Source organism: Anastrepha obliqua, chromosome 5, assembly GCF_027943255.1.
Source record: "Anastrepha obliqua isolate idAnaObli1 chromosome 5, idAnaObli1_1.0, whole genome shotgun sequence".
Lineage (NCBI taxonomy): Eukaryota > Metazoa > Arthropoda > Insecta > Diptera > Tephritidae > Anastrepha > Anastrepha obliqua.
In genome coordinates this window covers 15,957,895-15,981,325 of record NC_072896.1, presented here as the reverse complement: position 1 = coordinate 15,981,325, position 23,431 = coordinate 15,957,895, and the positions used below count along the sequence as shown (strand labels likewise).

General features: G+C 36.1%; 1 protein-coding gene and 1 long non-coding RNA gene across 4 annotated transcripts in view; both read left to right on the top strand.

Annotated features, from left to right (window-relative positions):
- The window catches only part of LOC129248657 (uncharacterized), an 81,601-nt gene extending 71,136 nt beyond the window's left edge, over nucleotides 1–10,465 (top strand). The window contains exon 3 of the long non-coding RNA XR_008582634.1: nucleotides 10,228–10,465. This is a non-coding gene — a long non-coding RNA (uncharacterized LOC129248657). The remainder of the gene's footprint in view (nucleotides 1–10,227) is intronic.
- A 6-nt stretch (nucleotides 10,466–10,471) lies between these two features.
- The window catches only part of LOC129248653 (EEIG family member 2), a 42,857-nt gene continuing 29,897 nt past the window's right edge, over nucleotides 10,472–23,431 (top strand). For all 3 annotated transcript variants that reach the window (XM_054888286.1, XM_054888285.1, XM_054888284.1), the window contains exons 1-5: nucleotides 10,472–10,985; nucleotides 14,645–14,956; nucleotides 15,044–15,288; nucleotides 15,392–15,861; nucleotides 15,991–16,073. In XM_054888286.1, coding sequence (XP_054744261.1) covers nucleotides 10,810–10,985; nucleotides 14,645–14,956; nucleotides 15,044–15,288; nucleotides 15,392–15,861; nucleotides 15,991–16,073 — 1,286 coding nt within the window. In that variant the 5' untranslated portion in view covers nucleotides 10,472–10,809. The remainder of the gene's footprint in view (nucleotides 10,986–14,644; nucleotides 14,957–15,043; nucleotides 15,289–15,391; nucleotides 15,862–15,990; nucleotides 16,074–23,431) is intronic.

The following is a 23,431-nucleotide window of genomic DNA, read 5'->3' as shown; positions in this document are numbered from 1 at the left end:
TTTACAGTATATTCTTAAAAGCTTATACTTCGGAATCGATTTTTTTTTTAATTCTATATCACCGGGACTCCCTAATTTTTGTGTTAATGAGCAATATCAGCAATCAGTCCCACGACAGTCGGCTGTACGTTGCCGGAATGACCCGGATTTATATCCGGCTAAGGACTTGTCACTCCAGCGTAATTATCCGTATGTGTATGTATGACGAATGCTTATGCTGCGACAACAACAGCGATACCATCACTGGCTCTGTCCATTGGCATTTACACAAATTTCGATGCTTCATAACTTACGAAGCCGGATTATGCATAAATAATCAAATTTAATTATCTTACATTTTGGATATCAAAACAAAAAAAAAAAAACGAAAGTGACTACATAAAAGTTCTTTACGACCATGACTATTCATTTATCATCGCTATTTACCTAAACGTTGGCAGACAAATGTAAACACGCATTTTTAATTTGTGAGGTAAATGCGCCTCGAAGTAGGCAAAACTATGTCGCAAAAGTCTATACAACACGCAGACACAGTGGCACGAATAAATGTTGTATATGTGTTAGTGGTATGTAAATGTAAGTGGTTCCCTGTAGGACCAGAGTAGGCTACAGAAACTTGTGGCAAACTAAATTTATGGTTTTATTGTATTTTTGAGCTTCAATAGTTTCAGGTCGCTCTATTTTTGGGGTAATCCTCACGGAAATGCCTTATTGCATTAATGTGATATTTCAGCAAGTTATTGATTTCCTACTTTACATTTATCAAAGAAAATGCTATCACTCACAGATATCAGCTGCCAAAACAAAGCTGTCACTCTGGCAAAACAAAGCGCCATTAAAGAATCGCGAACTGGGGAAAATCCTGCGCATCACTTGCATAGAAAATAAGTAGCCGCTAGGTGGTGATAGGGTAGAGATGTTTGTTACATTTCTGAGCCGATTTAATTTATAGTTTGTATATATATACATACTTGAATTTTTCTAAAAACTTACACAAGACTAAAAACTGGCTATCTAGATGTTTATATGATTTTTATAGCTGTTGGAAACTTCAAGGCAACCCCTGGTTTTGAATCTATGTGGGTCTAAGAGAAACTATTTATTTATTAATTTTATTTTTTCATTTTTAAATTTTCTAAACCATTTAAGTTTTATTTTTGTTTTTAAATTTAAAAGCCATATACAATTTTATGTATTTTTTTATAACCCATTTCTATTTTTTTTTTATTTTTAGATTTTATGAACCATTTAAATTTTTTTCTAGTTTTCCTATTTTTAAATTTTATAAACCATTTCAAATTTTTTTTTTTGAATTAAACATTTTTTTTTTTTAATTTTTAAATTTAAATTTTTTAAACCTTTAACTTTTTTTATTTTTTTTTTATCTTTAAATTTTATAAACTAGAATTTTTTTTTGATTTTACAAACCATTTCAATCTTTTCTTGTTACTTTTTTCATTTTTAACTTTTATTTACCAACCCGATTTTTTTTTATAAATCATTAAAAGTTGGTTTTGCCATCGTTCAATTTTATAAACCAATTAATTTTTTTTTTAACCAATCATTTCAATTGTTTTTGTTTCATTTTTTAATATTATAAATCTTTAAAAATTGTTTTATTTTTTTTTATTTTATAAGCCATTAAATTTGTGTTTTGATTTTGAAATTTTTTTCCATTTCTAAATTTTATAAACCATTTCAAACGTTTTTTTTGTTCATTTTTTAGTATGTATTTTTTGATTTCTATAAACCATATAACATTTTATTTATTTTTTATTTCTTAATTTTATAAACCATTTCAAATTTTTGTTTTTCATTATTAAATTTCAAAAAATTTCTTTTTCATATTTAAATTGAATAAACCATTTCAATTATTTATTTTTATGGTTAAATTTCAGAAACCATTTCGATTTTTTTTACATTTTTAAATTTTATAAACCATTTAAAACTTTTTTATTTTTAAATTTTATAAACCATTTCAATTATTTTTTTTTATTGTTTAATGTCATAAACTATCTAAAAAAATTCGGGTGTTTTCTTTCTTGAATTTCATAAGCCATTTAAATTTTTTATTTTTAAATTTTATAAACCATTTAAATTTTTTTTTAATTTTACAAACCATTGATTTTTTTCTTTTTAATTTTTAAAGTTCAAAGTTTTTTTTGTCATTTTTAAATTTTATAAACCATTAACATTTTTTTTTTATTTTTATTTTTAAATTTTAAAAACCATTTCAATCTTTTTCTTGTTTTTTAATTTTACAAACCATGTAATTTTTTGTTTGTTTTTGGTTTTTGGTAATTGTGTGTAAAATTCCGTCTGCAGTAAAATACACAAAGCCTTATGATTGACAAAAAAACCTCATTGCAAGCAATATCAATCCAAGCTGAAACGTGCAACCAGTTCCTCTTCCCTACAGGGTTGAAATGGCTGTTATTTAGGTGCGTTTGCCGCGTCATTAGTGTCGTTAGCATGCTTTTAGGCGCGCTAAAGCAATTTCGAAATCAAAACGAAACAACCATCCATCGACAAACACGTAAGAGTATAGCAAGCAACATGCAGATGTGCAAGCAGCACAGGAGTGGCAACCAAACACTTGCTCGGCTGACTCAGTGGCACCAAAATAGAAGTGAAAAAGTCATTAAATCATTGAAGAGTGTGGGCGCTTATTTGCCGTTTTCCTGCACCTACTCTGAGTCTTCCAAATCAGCACTTTCGGCCATTGAAATTGTACTCATCTAGCGAATGGCGTAGTTTACGCTGCTGCTTATGGCGCGTCTAAACTTAATGGAGCAGCACAAAGTGGGTGTAAAAAAGTGATTAAGCATTTCGAGTACCACGAAGTTACATGCGAATATAATTAATTAAAAATGTAAAGAAAACATGTAATTTCATGGCATTCATGTGTGAATGCAGGTGGTGGTGCAAGTAATTTTAGAATTCACACACAAAAGGTGAGTGGAGGAGCAGAGATTTAGGGCAGCAATTAAAATTATTTGTATACATTTAGGCGTACAAGGGAGGTGAAAGAGGGGTTTTTGTTTTAGAAAATAAATAATAATAAAGAAAAAAAATGTATTTCTAGCATTTTGTGTGAAAAGTATTTCCAAATTAAAAAATTAAATGCAATAATACAAATGTGGAATTTTTCATTATTTATTTACTCAACTAATACTCAATTTTATGTTTGGTAAATAAAAATGCCATTAAAATGCAGCTCGTGCTTTATGCAACACATATAATTACTTCCTCATCAATATCCTTTATATATTAACTGAACGAATATTAACTCAACTGAGCTTTCTAACCCTTGTGGGACCTGCATGACCTGCTTTACTACCTTTTATGCAGTCATACCTATATACTTTATTACATGCGTGTGTGTGTGTGCGCGCGCGTTTGTGTCAGCAGTTCATTCATGGCAGTCCATAAGCGCTTATGTGTTGAGTGCAGTTGCACTAAAATTCGTGTAGAGTTTGACTCGTCTGCGGGTGGCTATAGTATATGCATGTACTTTCCTACCTACATACACACATACATACATATGCACTTTCTTTATATGCAATGAGTAAAGACATTTCAAAGCGCAACGTAACGAAACGAAGCGAACTAATAACCGAAAAAGCCAATTGACCCAGTTATGGCAGGATGTTCGTATGTATGTATGTATGTATGTATGTAAGTGGTGCATGTACTATGTGTGTATGTGTGCATGCATGTGAACGCCTTGAAAAGCCTTGACTTTCCACAAGCGTAGAGTGAGCCAGGCAGTTGGTTACGACAAGGATGAGCGTGTGTGTGTGTGCATGTGCGTGTTTATGGCGGTGGTGGTGGTGGGATGGTAGTGGTGGTGTGCACTACTTGACCTGTATGCGCATTAGAGGTGAATGAAATGAGTTGAGGAGAGTTTGAGAATTAATATATAAAATGGAAATTTTTTTTTTTTGCTTCTCAACTGGCGGAACATTAACTGCAAGATGAAGAGACATAGCAAAATATATATTTATGTGGTATGATGCTTGAAAGAGTCAAGAAAGAAATGAAGTGGTTGAGTGAATAAAAGAATTTTTAATATCCCAGCTTCGAATTTGCAAAATAAATAATTTGTTAGAGGTAAGAAAAATCTAAGGAAATGAAAAAAAAGAAAATATTTCTCTTTTAAGTGCAAATTGCAAATATGTTTAGTGTTAATTTTTTTTAAGCAAAAATTGTACTAAATATTTGCACTAACCTGATAAAGGAACAAACTCCCTTACTCCATGAGCCTCATTCTCGCCTCATAAAATATATAACAGATGGCTTTAAAAAAACGCAGTATTGCTGTATTAGGTAGGTACGTGAAATGGTTGAAATACCACTCTGGCACTCCCCAAGTAGCACTAATGCGCCGTTTTTATACCATTATGAGACCTCCGATGGGCAGACGTCTACAGCCAGCCATAGCTGTGCTTGGAACGAAGATTCAGGGGATTTGGGTTGGAGCACTTTGATTTAGATTGGAGCCCTCCAGGACGTTGAAGTAAGGAATACCCAGTGACCTCAATCATCTAGCTGCCAAACCCGCTTTTTTACAGTGAAAGTCTCAACAGTGTTCATCTCTGAAAGGTCCCCACAGCTTCTGCAATGGGGGTTAAATGGTAAACCTAGCTTTTCCGCGTATGTGCCGATCGTGCCATGATTCGTAAACACTGCTACGACGCAGTTAGCAACGCACTTCTCTATGTAGAAAAGACTTAGAAAATTCATCGGCACCCTTAATTATCCTGCAGCTGCGTCATTTATCTCCCGAGACTTATGAAGTCGAAGAGAGGAGCCTGTCCTTGGTTTCCCATGAGATATTCAACGAACATGCCTGACAGCCGTCCCTCAATGACACCCCAATGGGCCAGCTCTCTCTGCCACTGTAGTATTTTTCGTATACGAGGGCTACTTGGTTGTAGAGCCCTCAACACCCTGGGTCGAGGAATTTTGAATGTTTTTAGCAGCACGCGCACGCACATCCTGTGCTCGCTGCCGCTTAGCCGTTAGTTGATTTTGCGATTTTGCGGATTTTTGTGTATTTGGTGGTCGGTAGCTTTCCTAGAGACCATGTTTTCGTACTCCGCAACCATGGTCTCATACCAGACCTTATCCCCTGCATCGCATTCATCTACTCTGCCGGCCAATTCATGCCTAGCTATTTTACCCAGAATGTATTTGGCTCTCAGGTAGTACGTTTTGTGCAACGACCCGGGAGCGGATTTTTTGTTCCTCTTAGCATTCTTACCAGAGGTCGCCGTAGTAGAAGATTGAGTATGTTGGGTTGGCTTGAGATTGCTGAGTTTCAGCACAGGAGTGCTATGGCGTGCACTCGACGTGTTTGGTCCGACAACTGTGTTCTGGCTAAAAGTAGCTCGTCTTCGGAGGGTGTACCTTGCACACTCTCAGTTCAAACACACTTTCAGGTTTCCATGTTTGATCCCACGAGTGCGCACGCAAATGGATGGTCCGCCACAGCAGAGCCGGCATACCGTGGTAAGGCACTTGCTACAATCGACCTTACCTTGGTGTAGAGCGGACACGACACTGTCGTTAGCCACTACCAGCCATGCAGCTCTCGGAATGGGTACCTCAACGCCATAGCCTAAAGTGTAAAGCCAACACGTTTGTATCGCCAGCCGCTTGATGAAAGACAGATGTCCGCTGTAGCCGCCACTAACCTGTGATCAGACGCTAGTCGGTGGATTGTTTTTGACTGCGGAGCGCACCGTCGACCTTACCGGCTTGGGAGGCCTTAACCCTTAGGAGCATGGTGGGAAGCCAGGTTCCCACCTTCTTTTTTCTCAACTTTTCTCTACAGATTTGATATTTATGAAAATGGGACCGAGAAAATTTATTTATATGATAATCCATATATCAAAGAATGTAACTGAAACTAAGAAAATTGTTTTGCGTGAATTTATAAACAATTACAGATAAACAAATTGAAAAAATCGTCTATTTTCAGGAAAAAATTCATTTTTCAACAAAGTACATAATGTATAAAGATGGGACATGATACTATAAGGTTTTTGGGGTTGCTGATTACGAATCTGAGGTCAGATTTGAGAAATTCAATATGGCGGATACAAAATGGCGGACATATTTTTTGAAAAATTGTTGGATACTCACCAAGTTTGATATTAGTGAGTTTTTGGGGTCGCTGATTACGAATTTTGGGTCAGATTTGAAAAATTCAAAATGGCGGATACAAAATGGCGGACATATTTTTTGAAAACTTGTTGGATACCAAAAACTCCCTAATATCAAACTTGGTGAGTATCCAACAAGTTTTCAAAAAATATGTCCGCCATTTTGTATCCGCCATATTGAATTTCTCAAATCTGACCTCAGATTCGTAATCAGCGACCCCTGAAACCCTTAAAATTACATGCAATCATAAAAGCGGTTGGTAAGTAAAATGTGTGCTTCAAAGGGTTAACAGTAGCTATGCTACCGCCGGTGTCGCTTCTAGGATCATTCCACTTACTGAGCCTCTTCAACGCGGAAAGATAACAATCCCTCGAGGAGCAAATCAACTCCTGTGTTATTGGAAAGCAGAAGTTTAGTGATCTCGAATATCGTTTTTCACGGAAATGTGTAAAACAGCAATGAATAGCCTACTATGCACGATTTTTTTTATACGAGAAAAATGCGAAAAATCGTCTGGGAAAAATATTGTCAGAAATCAACGAAAAATTTGAGGGACTTTAAACTTGCACTTGGTTATATTAAAAGTTTAATGAGCTATAAAACTGCGTATAGAAAGATTTTTCTATTAAAAAATGTTGAGATTTTTACGAAAGTAGTGATGTTTTGTTCTTCAAGCTAGATTCTTTTGTTGATTTTGGATTGCTATTTTAACTGACCTCTTATAAAGGGTGGATAAGTTTCAAGGGCCGGTGTTGATTTTGAATAAAATACATTTTGTTTAGGAAATTATTGTCATTTCTCTTTATTATGATAATATCTGTATGGGTCAATTACGCATGGAACAAAATATCGGCCAAATGGACGGCGGGGCCTCGGCGGCACACCTCCATCCGATGGTCCACATTTTCGATGACGCTGAGGCATAATTGAGGTTCTATGCCGTTAATGTGCCGAGCTGTCTCATCCTTTAGCTCTTGAATTGTTGCTGGCTTATCGACGTACACCTTTTCTTTCAAATAATCCCAAAGAAAGAAGTCCAACGGTGCCAAATCACATGATCTTGGCGGCCAATTGACATCGCCGCGATGTGAGATTATTTGGCCATCAAATTTTTCGCGCAAAAGAGCCATTGTTTCGTTAGCTGTGTGACAAGTGGCACCGTTCTGTTGAAACCACATATGTCCACATCCATATCTTCCAATTCGGGCCATAAAAAGTTCGTTATCAGCTCACGATAGCGAACACTATTCGCAGTAACTGCCTGACCGGCCTCATTTTGGAAAAAATTCGGCCCCATGATGCCGCCGGCCCATAAACCGCACCAAACAGTCACTCTTTGTGGGTGCATTGGCTTTTCGGCAATCACTCTTGGATTATCATTCGCCCAAATGTGACAAGCGGCAATTCTGCTTATTGACGAATCCACTGAGGTGAAAATGTGCCTCATCACTGAAGATGATTTTCTTCGATATGCATTTTGAATTGAACGCCCGTTTTCATAATAAGCCTGAATAACTTTAACGCGTTGCTCGATTGTGTAGCTTTCCATGGTTCAAATTGAGTTAATCTGAAATTTAAAAATGTCAAATGAAATGCAGAAAAAAATTTCACGTTTAGATGTGGTTCACATTCAACATCGGCCCTGGAAATTTAACCACCCTTTATTACAGCTCACTTTATCATGCCGAAAAGCACATTTTCATTACCTCAAAAGCATTTTCAGCTTTGTCTGTTAAATTTAAAACTTACTTGATGAGGATTTCCAAATGCTTGGCTAGACTTTAAGTGAATCGTATTAAGGCGATATAAAAAAAGAAGAGTTGGCTTAGCTCGACGAATTCGCCGACATAGAAAGCAGTTAAACGAAATTATGGTTTTTTACCCCAGCTTTGTTGCAGTTGCAGAACTAGCAAATTTATCGTCAGCAGGCAGGAGAGAAAACGAAAGTATTTAAAGGGCACTTTAAAGTTAGGAATATTTTATCGACTCGACTTAGTAAAACTCACTTTAATAGGTAAATGCCAAAACGGTACTATGTTTATGTGAATTAAGAAACACAAATAAGAAAAATAATGTACTAAAAAAAAAATTAGGAAATATTGAAAATATGAAAAAACTATTATATATTAACTATAACTGTAAACTACACTTCTCACAAAAATTAAGGGGACAGTAAAATTTCCTAAATTTCTTAGTGATTTTTTAAAAGCTGTATCTCGGTGGAAAATGGTCGCACGGAGTTCCGACAAAAAGCAATTTGAAGCTTTAAATTTCTAGTTGTAAGATCTTTGAGAATTTTTTTTTATTTAACGGTTATTTTTTAATCGTCAGTTAAAGAGCGACACAAAATTTTTCGAAATTTTTTCGTTTTTTTTTTGATTGCACGGGCTTGGAAACATTTTCTCGACTAAAACTAGCCATACAGTCAACTAGCTTGATTATTTAGCTTCAATTTGCTTTTTTTGAATTCTCCCTTTGATCATTTCTCTCTGAGATACCCGCATTTTACGAAAAAAGACCGTTTTATCTTTGATCATTGATATCTTAGCAACTAATAACCCCACAATAAATCGTATAATGGTTTTGGAAAGTAGCATAAATTTCCTATAAGATCCTTATTTAATTAAAAAAAAAAAACAAAATTTTTTTTTACCCTTAACGTTGATTTGAAGTGAACGCAAAAACGCCTTTTTACGGTTTTTCAGAAGATCTATCGCTCACTTACAAATATTAATGTGGGGACTCATGTTTCCAAGGATTTTTACAGTTTAATATTGCACTAATAACCCTGTAAATTTTTAAATCGATCCATCCAGCCGTTTTTCTGGACCGATTAATTAAAATTTTACAAAAGAATTATAGGAACACGTGCATTTTTTTAAACATTGGCTAAACATTATTACATGGAATTAAAAAAAAAAAGTATTCAGTTTTTTTCGCATTTTTGCGATAGTTCTTATTAAGGGGTATCACCACTGTAGAAATTTCAAAAAATTGATTTTTTTATATAAGCTTAAAAAATTCTTTGAACCTTTTAAAATACAGAACAAAAAGTTTTATACGTTACCGAAGTCTATTTCATAAATATTTTAAGCTTTTAACCAAGCGTTAGTGACTGCTACCTAACGACTTCTCCAAATTTCCAAACTTTAAACGCGTTTTTCTCAAAACACGTTTTCTGAAATTGGCACGCAGCATAACTCAAACAATTTTAAATATTTTTAATCAGGTTTTTCACTACGTCTGTATAATAACCTTCTTAAGAGAAGAGCGTAGGGGATTTTCGATAGATTAATTTAAACGATTGTTATAATTATTTAAGTGCCGTTTTTTTAGTCCAAAATAGAGTTTTTTCCTTCAAATGCTTGCTAATTCCACAAAAATAAATATTTTTTAAATCCCCTACGTGTTTCTCTAGCTATTCTTATCTAGATTAAGAAAAAAAATGTTTCTTTGTTCTAGATTAAAATTTGCACCATCTGTGCTGCGTGCCGCGGAGCTCCTTCAAGAGAAACCACATTACAAAAATGTCTCCAATGCCGCCATTTTGTAAAATTTTTCGATCAAACTTTGTAGTTTTGTATTTTAGTATATAAGTAATAACTTCCCAAATCAGAGTGATTGTTTCCCCTTTCCTTCTATACAAAAACATTCTTTAAAAATCGTGTTTATTTTACGCGTGTACAGTGGTGTTACCCCTTAAATAAAAAAAAATAAGAATTAAAAAATTACTTCCTTGGGTTGCCATCATTCTCCATTTTCCAAGATTCGCCCATAACCTCTAAGTAACAGTTCATTTTTCAATTAATTCTGTGTCCCACAGTGGCAAAAACCAGAAATTCCTACTCTCAGTGCGGCTGTAAGTGGGCCGCAAGCCGCTTTACATTTTAATTGAAAACTGAATCCCTAAGGCTTAAAGTGCGCAGCAAAATTTTATAGCCAGTCAGTGGCCACCAACTCACTTCAAATAAGTTTGCATTTTTAATTGTTTTCTATATTTTTAAATTAAATTTCTTTATATCCTCTATAATTGATTTTCTACCTTTTTACTTGCAGTTGTGGAACTCTAAGTCTCGTCAGCTTCAACGACTAATGTAATAACTTCAACAACAACAACAACAAAACTAATAAACACGATTGTCGCCAGCATAGAAAAAGAAATAAAAACCAACAACAGCAATATGTGGCTACCAACTTAACACAGCCATAGACAAGTGTTAAAAAATATATTAAAAAAATTCAAAGGCACACAACCAAAAAAACAAAAAAAGCACTGCAAACAAAGGCTAAAATAAAAACAGAGCAGCACAATAAAGGTTTTCCAACAATTCTGTATCTCATCTTCCCAAGCAAAGTGTGCAAAAAAAAAAACGTGAACGTTTTTAATTTATTTTAATTTTTACATACAACAAACATATACACAACCACAAACAACAACATTAAATCTGCGTGTGGTAATTAAGTTTGTGCTATTCGTTGTTTTTGTTTTATTTGTTTAATCATCGCACTCGGCGGTTGCGTTTTGATGCCGATGTAATTTCCCACACTCACAGATTAGTGGCTCTCTTCGTAGTGTTATCGAATTTTTCTCAGCCCTCAATCATTATTCGTTTGTGTGCCTACATTGGTTAAAACTGTATGACATTACTTGGGCCTAGCGCCCCTGGTATGGCCTTTATGATGAAAAAGAAAAAGTATAAGTTCAATGTTGAGGTGCAATTGCAAGAGCTCTCCGAGGTGGCGCTTGTGAATGAGGTGCTGTTCGCAAAGATACGATTGCTGGATGGTGGCTCGTTTCAGGAGTACAGCAGCAGGTGAGTGTGTGTGTGTGTGAAGGAAAATGTGTCTTCAAGCTCATTTGGGCATTTATCATAGACAATATTTCGAAAGGGAGATCAATTTAGAGGTATCCGATTTAAAATTGAGATAGAACAACAAAAATTCAAATTGATTTGGGAATTTTTACTATTTTTGTGTAGAATTGCTCGTGACATTTATTTTTAAAGATATTCCCTTTCAAATGCTCCCGCAACTGCGCCGTAATTCGGCCATCCGTACACACCAATTCTGAATGACTCGCTGTAGGATTTCGTTCGGTATCTCGCGAATAACTTTAGTAATGTTGGCTTCCAATGCTTCAAAATGCTTTAATCGCAGCCGGTTTATCCACAAAGCACACGATCTCCAATCCACTGGTCTGAGACGAGAGATAAGTTGCTCACTGAAACGAGAACGCAGTAAATCTATCGTTTCATGAGGTGTATGGCAAGTAGCGCTGTTCTTCAATTTCCGGCTTATAATCTAAACATTATTCCACTGCTGGACCTATAAGTGCTTGAATAACTCTTGGTCCAATATATCAATACGATGCCACAGCAGCAATCACAAGTGTTTTAATTGAGGTGGAAACTCGGTTTGCTAATCGAAAAACTTCGCAACGCATCCAAAACGCAAAAATTTTATTTTGAATAAATATCTGACAATACTGTACAATCAAACCAAAAAAAAAAAAAATAAAAAAAAAAAAATAAAAAAAAAAAAAATAAAACTAAAAAATAAAAAAATGGTAAGATTCCGTCAATGGATATACCATACGTTTATCGGTAATTTAAAAGTTTGCGTCTGAATATTCTTTTAGGGGTGTCAAATTTCACAACTTTTGCACGTTCTTATGCTAGATTAAGATAGGAAATTATAAAACCCTTGTATTTTGGGTATGTGATGTGTTCAACAGTTCTGTGCAAAACCTAGCAGACAACATTTTTGTTGAGCATTTTAACCTTCTAACTCCTCAAAAGATGAACCTTTTTTGTCTCTTTTCTAGATAAGGGCAAAAAAAACTCATAGCAGAGGGATTGTTAGAGATTAGAGTTGATTTGTGTTTGAGGTCACTCTTTCACATCTTTTGGATTCATTGATGTATCTTAAGAGATCCGAAAAAGGAAGAGTATGAACTTTATCCAAATTCAGTACATCGCACCCCAACAGCTTCAGTCTGATTCAAGAAAACGCCGGAAAGCTACAGAGAAAATGCTCTGCAGTGTCGTCATTCTCAAGACAGGATAGGCATATCGGGCTGTCCACGACCCCCATGGTAGCCATACGCTTACCACAGACGTTGGGCCCTGTGATTACACCCACCAGTACTCTCAGGTCCTTCTAGCTGAGTTTTAGGAAAAAGTTCGCTGTTTTGCTGTTTGGTTCTTTCACAAAGCGCTTGGCTACTGTGCACGAGTTGAACCCAGACCAACGTCCTCTATGGGGAGGCCTCATGAAGTCGTCAGTCCATAGTTGAACCGATGCAAAATTCACTCCTGGTAAGGGTTCAGGGCCTAGTGGTGTGCTTGCAGAGCCTTCATTACGCTGTTTATCAGCGAACTCGTTCCCCGTAAGTAATACCACAATCTCCAGTCACGCAAATAAGAAAGACGTTCTTGCGTTTTGCAACACTGTTCAATTATGTCTTACATTTACCGACTAATTTCAAAGAACGGCGTGGGTTAGCAAGGCCTCTCAGTGCAGCTTGATTGTCGCTACTAATTCCAATACTACCACTCCGCCACTTTTTCTCTTTTTCTTTTCGCTTACTGGCTAAGCTACATTCAAAATAGCATAGAACTTCGTTAATAATACCGTAGCCATCTGTCCTGTAGCGTAGGAGGACTTAGTGTCTTCGTATAAGTACCATCCATATCCCCCAAAATCACTCCTTTCGATCCGTCTGTGTAGAAAGTGTACTGAAACCCCGTTAATAGGTTCTCTCGACTTAACCATTGATCTCTATCTGGGATAAAAACATCATACTTGCTACCAAAGCTAACGTCAGGTATCCGATTGTCCGCTGGCATCGAGAACAGTGTGTACCGCTCCGACAACTGGTGGCATATCTGGCAGTGGCCGATGCTTTAATCGTTTCCTCAGACTCCGTTTAACTTGAGCCTGTACGCCGCCTTCGTCGCTTACTTTCGAATTTGAAGATCTATACGTTGCAAGTTCAGAATGGTATTAAGGCCATAGCCAGATGCCGTACTCATGGCACCTGTGATACCCAAGCACACGCTTCTCTATAGCCTGTTTAGGGGTTTTACTCTGGAATTAACCATTGTAGCCTTCGACCATACTACAGATGCGTATGCAATAATGGGTCTAATCAGGGTGATGTACAACCAGTGTAATATCGCCGGTCTTAGACCCCATGTCTTGTCAAAGGTTCTCTTACACTGCCAGAAGGCTTTTAGTGTTCAAAAGACCTTCTGCTGAACGTGCGTCTTCCAGGTTATTTTGCTATTTAGGATTACCCCTAAGTATTTGACCTCTGAGGACAGTTGCAGTGTTACTGCTTTCAAAGTGGGTAGTAACAGGTCTTCCATATTGCGTAAAAGAGTAATCAAACCATACTCTTCTTACCTATGCCCGAGCTGTTTAAAAATATGACATATCGGTACGGGCAAAACAAAGCAAATTCGACATGTCTATACCAAATCTACATCTAAAACCATTTCGAACCCATTTTCGTGGAGAGGTCGGAGAGGTAAGGTAGTTGCTATATCGAATACAGATTTGCTTGCGCCGTTATCACAGGGTCCATTTATTTGGTATCAGTTGATGGCATGTCTGTGATCGCGACACAAATCACCGTTCAATAAAAACTTTTATGTGAGACCGGAATAGGTGGACTGAAAAGCCGCCATATATAATTAACAATATCGTGCAGGCTCGGCTACCGCCATCTAGAGTACTTCCGCTTACTTGGTGCCGTTCGAGGCTTGCGTTGTCTGCTGGGCAAGTGTTTGCCTTATCAGGATGTCTCTAGAAGTAGCTGTTGAGACAGCCGCATCATCTCTTTTCGGAACTGGGCAGTCCCACGGCAGTTCTGACTCCTCGATATCGATGGGAGCTAGATGGCCACCCTCCATATTTTTGTCGCATCTCGTGTTTAAGTCTGTCTGATTACGTCGCGGTGTTAGTTGTTCAGCATTTTGGAGTAACGAGCCTTCTGTTTAGGGGACTTTACCTACTGTTCGATATCGTTTCTGTATACGAGCAGGTTCTTCCACACGTGTCGGGAATTTCGTCATGTTAAGAAAGATTTATTAATACAAAAATAATATTTTATTATTATTGTTGCAATATTCCCTATGAAGTAACAGTTCTCGACGGATATAAATCCGGCTCGCTCCGGGAATGAGTAATAATGCTAGAGAACTTTCTTTACTGATTCCAAATTTTACTCTCAAACATCTCTACTCCATATTCGAATAAGGGTTAGTTAGGGTTAGCTTTGATCAACTGTCGAAACGTTTGGGTAGGTTCAGAAAACTTATGTGAGTTCGAATCAAATTATAAAAGTCTTCACTTGTAAAACGAGGTTTTTCGTTACGTTATGGATAAGAGCAGGCAAATCGACTAACAGATTTTATTACATTCCTGTTTTTACGTACTCTAATTCAATAAATTCCTTTTTTTTTCACAGAGAGGAGGTACGCGATCATCGTGTAGTATGGAATCGCAACTTCGAATTTCCCTGCAAAATGTCCGCCAATGCGTCTACGGGTGTATTGGATCCGTGCTACTTGCGCATCTCCATACGCAAGGAGATGAAGGGTGGACGTAGTTATTTTAAGTTAGGTTTTATCGATATAAATCTTGCCGAATTCGCCGGCGCCGGACTAACATCCCGACGCTTTCTGCTCGAAGGCTATGATTCACGCCATCGTCTGGACAATTCCATGCTGTTGGTGTCCATCAAAATGCACATGCTCAGTGGTGATATACTCTTCAAGGCGTAAGTATACACAGCGGTGGTTTGGGCGATTTCCAAATTTAGAGAAAAAATAAATTCTCATTTCTTTTTACACAACTCTACTTTTAGACCCACACCAAATTTGAAGAACAAGCAGAAACCCTCTACAGATGATTTGGCCACAGCGTCTACCGGCGTCGGACTGCAAACGCCCACTGCAACGGCGCTGCCAACCATTGGCAGCGGTGTAGGCAGTGGGGCGTCCAGTGTCAGCGGTGGCAGTCAGGGCATACCGGTTGGTAGCGGGGCAACACTAGGCGGTGGGTTAAACAGCGCGACTAGCACGCGACCCGTATCCACAGTGCGAGATGATGGTAAAAAAAAAGAAACAGTGGATAAGCTGAAATATAATTATTGTTGTATATCGCAAATGTTTCATTTTTAATTCCAATTTTTTTTTTGTTGTTATTGACACAGATTTGGACCCACAAGTAGTGATCGCTTCAATTGTGACAGACTCTGGCTTGTCGGAATCTTCCGAATCGGCCACCACACTTACCACAGAAGCATTGTTTTTGCAACAACAACAACAACAACAACAGCAGCAGCAGTATGGCGCCTATCCACCTCAAAATTCGTTAGGTTCAACAACAACAACAACTACCGTCGTGACACTGACGAATGCACAACAAATGCAGCCCTATGGTGGCATTGGTGGCACCGGCGGTAGTGGTGGCGGCGGTGGCGGCAGTGGTGGTGTTGGTAATGGCGCAGCTGGTAGCAGCGTGGGGGGTATACTGGGTATTGTGGGTAGCAGCAATTGTGGCACGACCAGCGCTAATGTGATGGGAAGCGTTGGTGGTGCTGGTGGGGGCTTGGGAGGCACTACTGGAACATCGTCGATTATGGAAATGGGCCACTCGCGTAATTCCAGCAACACTAGTCAAGTGAGTGTGACAACTGATGTGCACCTATGCATATGTCGATGATGATGTGATAATTTATAATGTAATATTTTTCTTCCTCTTCCTCACTGTCTTCTTGTTGTGGCTGTGCCCATTTGTTGCTTCGCCTAGATGTCGAAGGGTTCGGGTTATAGCAGTTTTTCGCACAGTCAACATTCGCGGCAAAGTTCTGAAGGCGATTCAGGGCATGCAAGGTAAGCGTTTTTGTTGCAATGCAACAACAATTTAATTATTTATTTATTCCTACCTTTTTTGTAAAGTATTATTGTAATTACCAGATTTTTTATAAATATTTTTATGTACTAATTTGCTATGAGACTAATTCGAGTACTAAAGTAAAATGCAAGAAAACAAAAAACGAAAAGAGTTTATAGTTTATGTATTATAAAGTTTTTTTTGTATAAAATACCTACATAGATACGAGTTTTTGTTCGATATTTTTTGTTTTTGTATAACACCCACGCCTACTTTAACAAATCAACAACAAGCAACACTAACAAAAAAAAAACAAATTAACAACAATAACAAGTAGCGCAAAGGCGCTTCGATTCTAACTACGCTAATCCACTACATGAAATACTAAGCTACTAAACAACAACAAAAAGACCTCAGCTACAATAACAAATTAACAACAGACAAATGCTCAATCAGTATTCCAATTCTAATAAACAACTCAACTGGTTTAATATGAATATTTTTTTATAATATATTTCTCTTTTACTTTTTGCGGAATATTACTGCTCATTTTGATATAAGCATCGCTTACAGATGAGATTTTTGATTTTTTTTTTGTTCTTAGTTTTTAAATAATTATGTAGTATATTTTTTATAAAATGTTTTTTTTTTTTTAGGAAACTTAAATGCTGATTGAACTGCCTAAATATTTCCTTGTGTACTAAATTTCATACACTTAAAAATGCTAGTTTTAATTTTCCCTACTACCCCAAATTTTTACTCTTAACCACTAATCGTTCATTAGATGATTTCTTTTTTTATATTTGAATACTCGAACAGTAGCCTTTAGTGGTATTCAATTTTACGTTATTTGCGTATTTTCGCGCGCTCAAGACGCTATAGAAACATTGGGGTAAAAATGGGTTATGAAACATTGGATTTCTTCGTAAATATTTTGCGTCTTGGTTTTTTTTTTTGGAAATGCAATGGAAGAATAAAATTTAATTTGGCTTAATTTTGTTTAAATTAATTTGAATTGAATGCAGCTAAGTGGAATTCAATTTAATTAAAACTAAATTAATTGAATTTAATTCAATTCCACTTGGTTTCATTGAAATCAAATTAATTTAAATATTAAATTTGAATTAAACTAAATTAAAACTAAATTAATTGAATTTATTTAATTTTGAATTGAATTGAATTGAATTGAATTGAATTAAATTGAATTGAAGTAAATTGAGTTAAATTGAATTAAATTAAATCGATCATTTTGAATTATATAGTTGAATTGAATTCAATTAATTTAATCGAGATTAATTGAATTGAATTGAATTGAATTGAATTGAATTGAATTAAATTGAAGTAAATTGAGTTAAATTGAATTGAATTGAATTAAATTGTATTGAAGTAAATTCAGTTAAATTGAATTAAATTAAATCGATCATTTTGAATTATATAGTTGAATTGAATTCAATTAATTTAATCGAAATTAATTGAATTGAATTGAACTTAATTGAGTTGAAGTGAATTGAATTGAATTGAATTGAATTGGATTGAATTGAATTGAATTGAATTAAATTGTATTGAAGTAAATTGAGTTAAATTGAATTAAATTAAATCGATCATTTTGAATTATATAGTTGAATTGAATTCAATTAATTTAATCGAGATTAATTGAATTGAATTGAATTGAATTGAACTTAATTGAGTTGAAGTGAATTGAATTGAATTGAATTGAATTGAATTGAATTGAATTGAATTGAATTGAATTGAATTGAATTGAATTGAATTGAATTGAATTAAATTGAATTGAAGTAAATTGAGTTGAACTGAGTTTGAAGTAAATTAAAGCGATCATTTTGAATTATGTAGTTGAATTGAATTCAATTAATTTAATCGAGATTAATTGAATTGAATTGAACTTAATTGAGTTGAAGTGAATTGAATTGAATTGAATTAAATTGAATTGAAGTAAATTGAGTTGAACTGAGTTTGAAGTAAATTAAAGCGATCATTTTGAATTATATTATGTAGTTGAATTGAATTCAATTAATTTAATCGAGATTAATTGAATTGAATTAAATCGAATTTGATTGAATTTGAATTGAATCTTAATGAAGTTAAGTTGAATTGGAGTTAGGTTAGGTTGGTATAGTTGCCCAAGGAATGAGCACACTTGGACGAAGAATAATGAATTCGTCCTTTGTGATACCATTATCAAAGAGGTGAAGTGAAAGTGAAAGACCGATGGGATACAGGGAGAGGGCGGGGAGATGTGGTAGTGGGATGGTTAGGAGGGTGGGTTTAGAGTGTGTGGATTACGAACGATGACTATGCTGAGTCTGCGTCAACCGCTTTTGTGCCGCTGATGAAATTCATCAGATTTTTAATGTCAGCTCCAGCTAAATCAGCAGGTGCAGCAAAGAAGTAAGAGCCAAGATTCCTGGATCTTGGCCCCGCCAGAGCAGGGCAGCTAAGGAGAAGGTGCTGAGATGATTCCACCTCATCCTCCATACATCTAGCGCAAAAAGCACTCGAGGTGACTCACAGTCTCACAGCACGCATTCCTCGCGCATAGTGGCCTGTGAGTAAACGCACGAGAAATGAAAGCTAACATTTTGCCAACCTCAGAAGCTCGCCCGAGCGCCCCCGGTCCACACGTGGCCAGAAAGATTTCGCGACCTTACAAGTTTTTGTACTTGCCCAACGCTCGTTGAGTTGGCGTGATGTCCTTCTTTCCAGGAGTAGACCGCAGGTAGTCAGGGGGATCCCAATTCTCTCCATTCGCGAGGAAATCACCTCACATGTCCCTTGTCTGGCCAGCTCATCCGGCTCACAGTTTCCCGCAATGTCCCTGTGATCAGGATCATAGATGAGGCTAATGTCAAAGAATTCGGACGCAGTCGAAAGTGAGGTCGGGCATTCCTTGACCAGTTTCGAATGCACCGTCACTGACCCGAGGGCCCTTATTGCCGCTTGGCTGTGGGAGTAAATATTTACTTTCTTGACTGTTAGTAGGCGTGTGAGCAGCCAATCGGCTGCCTCCTTGATTGCGGCTACCTCTGCCTGGAACACACTGCAGTGGTCCGGTAGCCTGAATTTGAGTCTGGTGGGGAGCTCCTCGCAAAAGACTCCTCCGCCAACCTTTCCTTCCAACTTCGATCCATCCGTGAACAAGTTCACCATGCCCTGCCCCCAAGTGTAGCCCACCGTCCACTCTTCCCTTGACGGAATATGAGTGGAGAAGGTTTCGGTTGGACTAAACGAGGGTATACACTGATCCGTTGACAGGGGGATGAACTCGAAGTTTCTAAGGATGCTTGAGTGCCCATAAGTGAGGTTGAGCTTATAGCCCGAGCCCCTTAGTCTGATTGCGGTACCTGTAGCGGCAATTCTGCCTGCGATGTCTACGGGTACCACATTTAACATTACGTTGAGCGCCAGAATATGAGTCGTTCGAGTTGAGCTCTGGGTATTTTATATTTCCTCGTAAATAGGACGAGCTCCCTCTTAAAACGATTCACCGACAGGCCGCAATCCGTTGCCCATCTAACTACTACGTCCAGATATCTCTGCATCAAGTTGTATAGAGTATCCACAAATTTTCCTTTAACGATTAGTGCCACGTCATCCGCGTAGGCAATTACCCTGCAGCCCCCTTTCAACAGCTCCTCTAGCAAGTCATTTACGACAACAACCCAGAGGAAAGGCGAGAGAACACCACCTTGCGGAGTGCCCCTACTCACCTGCCGGTGGATGGAGATGCCGCCCCACAGTTCTGTCGCTAAGCATTTTATAGATAAATCTAATAAGGTCGGTTTCGACCCAGAGATCTGGTAATGCCTCCGGGGGGACAGAAAAAAAATTTTTCTTCTACTTAGAAAATCATAACAAATTGAAAATTGTGAAGCCGTTTTGTTCAACAAACGTTTTATTGTTTGGAATATGAAACTCTTGCAGTAAATGAATGAAATGTCATGTGACCAATTTCTTCAGATTCTTCAAACTCAGTTAATCTCAAAATCAATAATCTCACAACGTTTAGAAGTGTGGTCTTGAAGTTCCAAATGTTGTTTTTAATGTTTATTCAGCGAAATTTTACTTCGAATTCATTGCAATGAAAAAGTTTTAATTGTTTGAGGTAGAGGTTTTGAATCTATTCCTGAAGCCTGCAAGTGAAATGTAATTGCTATGGGGCTCGAGATTAGACGATTACTTGATATTTGTCTGGAAAAAGACAAGAACTTATTCAAGCTGCTATGAAACTCATTAAGGGTCTTAACCAACTATAGTTGCCTGCCTCAGTAGAGGGGGTGTTACTGATTTTTTTTCTCTGCAAATAAGAATGAGATGAGACACAAATTTGATAAAGTAAAAACTCGAATGTTGAGAAAATATTTTGCAAGCTTGTTGTTTTTTTTTTTAATGCCTGCACATCCAAAAATACACCAACCCCTTAATTGCTCTTATTGAAGTTTTTAAATTCGAAGAAAAAAGTCTCATGCATTAATTGATTAATAAAATTTTATAGCAATTCATACAATAAATGCGAATTTTTTCCGAAGATTTTATCAACAAAATGCCAAATTGTTTCACTTGAAGAATCAAACTCATAAAAGTGGCAAATGCAATGCAAACCTAAAAAAATCCCCAACCGCACAAACCAATTTTTCAATGTTAAGTTTAAGGCCAGTGTGCGACAGTTTGATGTCCCCTCAAAGGTGACGGCATGACTAAAAGCATACCTACATTCGGCGGGCTGCGCATTTTTGTACAGATATATGTAGATTCAAAGAGCCAAGTAAACCATTTAGTTATTATGCTGTGTAATTCACAAGAATTTGAGCACTTTGAGAAAATAAATAAATAAAAAAATAAAAAATACTTTAAAGTAGGTTTTGAAGTATTTATGGCTTTAGACAATTTTCCAAAGCTTGTGAAAACAGTTTTACAAAAAAGGAAAAAAAAAAAAAACAATAAAGTGGGTTTGAAATATTTGTGGTTTAAGACCACAGAGACCACAGAGACCAGAGTTAACGAAAACAGTTTTACAAAGAAAAAACAAAATAATAACATATTTTAAAATATTTTAAAAAATATTTTTTTATTTTAAAATATTTATAGTTTAAGAAAATTCTCTAAAGTTTAGGAAAACAGTTTTACAATTTTTTCCCTTCCTAATTGAGTGTATTTTACGCTTTTCGCACTTCAAATGTAGATCAAGGATTTAAAAATTTTATAGTAATAATAAAATTCATGAGTTTCAAACTTAACACAACTTTAAAGTCGTTTCCGATAAGAAAATGGTATGTTCGAAAATTCGAAGTTTCGAAGATTTGAATTTTCGAAAATTCTAATTTTAGTTCATTTTATTAAATGTTCGAAAATGTGAAGTATATTCGAATTTTCGAAAATTCTAATCTTCGAAACTTGGAATTTTCGAACATTTAATAAAATGTGTAAGCCACGCTTATGAACCCCAAAATTCATGAAACTTTATCCGCTATTGGAATGTGAAAAACAACATTTCATTAAATGTCTATTAGGAGATAATTTATTATTTGTTTGCTTGCAGCGTTAGTCACTTGACATATAAATAAGTGCACATACAAACTTGGCTACCAGTCAAATTTTTTACTCATTTCTGTTGAGTGTCAAATACCAACCCACAAACAAAGTACAGATGTTTGTTGGTATGTCTCTACAAGTGTATGCAAATATTTTATTTGCATTTATCGCTTGCCAGCGAATTCTTTTACCTCATAAATTTTCTTAATATTTTGTTTTTCTTATTCGGTCATTTGAAAATTTCATTTAACTCACGAGCTTCGCAGTTTTTTTAGGTCTCTGTGTTGCGTTTTTATTAATTGTATTTTTGGGCGTCAACCGCAATGAGGTCATCAGTATGCAGATATGCATTTATTTTTATAGGGGCTCAATTATAAATAATCGAATTTGATTTCGTGTTGGAGTTTTTTTTTTTTAGAATTAAAATAAGGGAGTGTTGTATATTTAAGTCGCAATGCAAATCGAAAATGTGAGTATTGAGGTACGACAGCTAACCCAGGATCCCGTTAATGGAGCCTCTGCTGGTAGTATCTAGGGTGCTAGACTAGTTAATTTATGTTAAAGCTGCTACATAAATAAATACAACGTAATATACTGACCTAATTTTCTCATATGATTCAAAGAAAAATATACGCTTTACGAGTATATATTGTATTTCTGAAATATTTTTCCCAGAAAAATAACAACAAAAGTGTAGTTTGAAAAACTTCGCGCAAATGGGATGGCATGTTTTTTTTATCGTTTCTCTCCACATTTTTTCTTAAATCGTACTTTCTTTAAATCTAAACTCTTAAGCAACTTCATGTTAGTCAATAAAGATCCCTTAAAGTACTTTTTGAGAATGGAAGTCGAGAGTGAAGGCGAGACTGGCGCAATTATTGTTGGACAAAAGCAGTACGTCAACAAACTGCTTAGCGAATATCGACCACATTTGACAATGAGTGACGTCATATTAGCATAATTGGTGACCAGTATGGCCAGATTACCATTTTCCTAAGGTGATTTAGCATTTTTTTTGTTATTTAGGCTCGGAGTTTTAGTTCGTCCTTCATGACATTTTTCTAGCCAGTTCTAATTCAAATGTAATGTTTATAATTTTGTAAAATATACATTTTTTAAAATTAGTTCAATAATTCATTCAGTTTTATTTAGCTTTACTTTTTTTTAACATCTGCATTTGGTGGCATTGCCCGCGATTGCGGTTATTGTTGGTGTTCTTCTCATTTCAGCAGTCAAATCTCGCTCTCGCTACTGCGGCGTTGCCTAGTTTTGGATATAAAAACGCACTAAAACGCCCATTTAAAGAAAATAAAATACCAAATTTTTATTGAATTACTTAAAGAACTTTGTATGCGTGACAAGTTGTCTGTAAAATGTGCGTTTTTTTAATAAATGTGTTACTGTTATGTACAATTTAATTAATGAGTTTTTTGTTGAGAGAACGACTTTTTTGTTATATTTGAGGTTATGTAACAAGATAAGGTACTCTTTTTGTAAAAATGTCGTTAATGTTTCTTCAGTATTTTCTGGTCGTTTTTTGCTTATTTTTACTATGAATACACATGCACGATTACACCTCTAAGTACTAAAGTACTAAATTTATTGCGAAAAGTTAATGGTTGCCAACACTGCACAACTCAGCTAATGTGACGTCACTCATTCTCTGATGGGCGAAGTCTTGTTTCTGACATTCTTATTCAACGCGGTTAGATTTGGGGAGAAAACGGTTAATATTTTGGGAGAAACGAAACCGCCATAACCACCCATATCTCCCCATCAACTTAGTTCTCTCTCTATATAAGTATATATC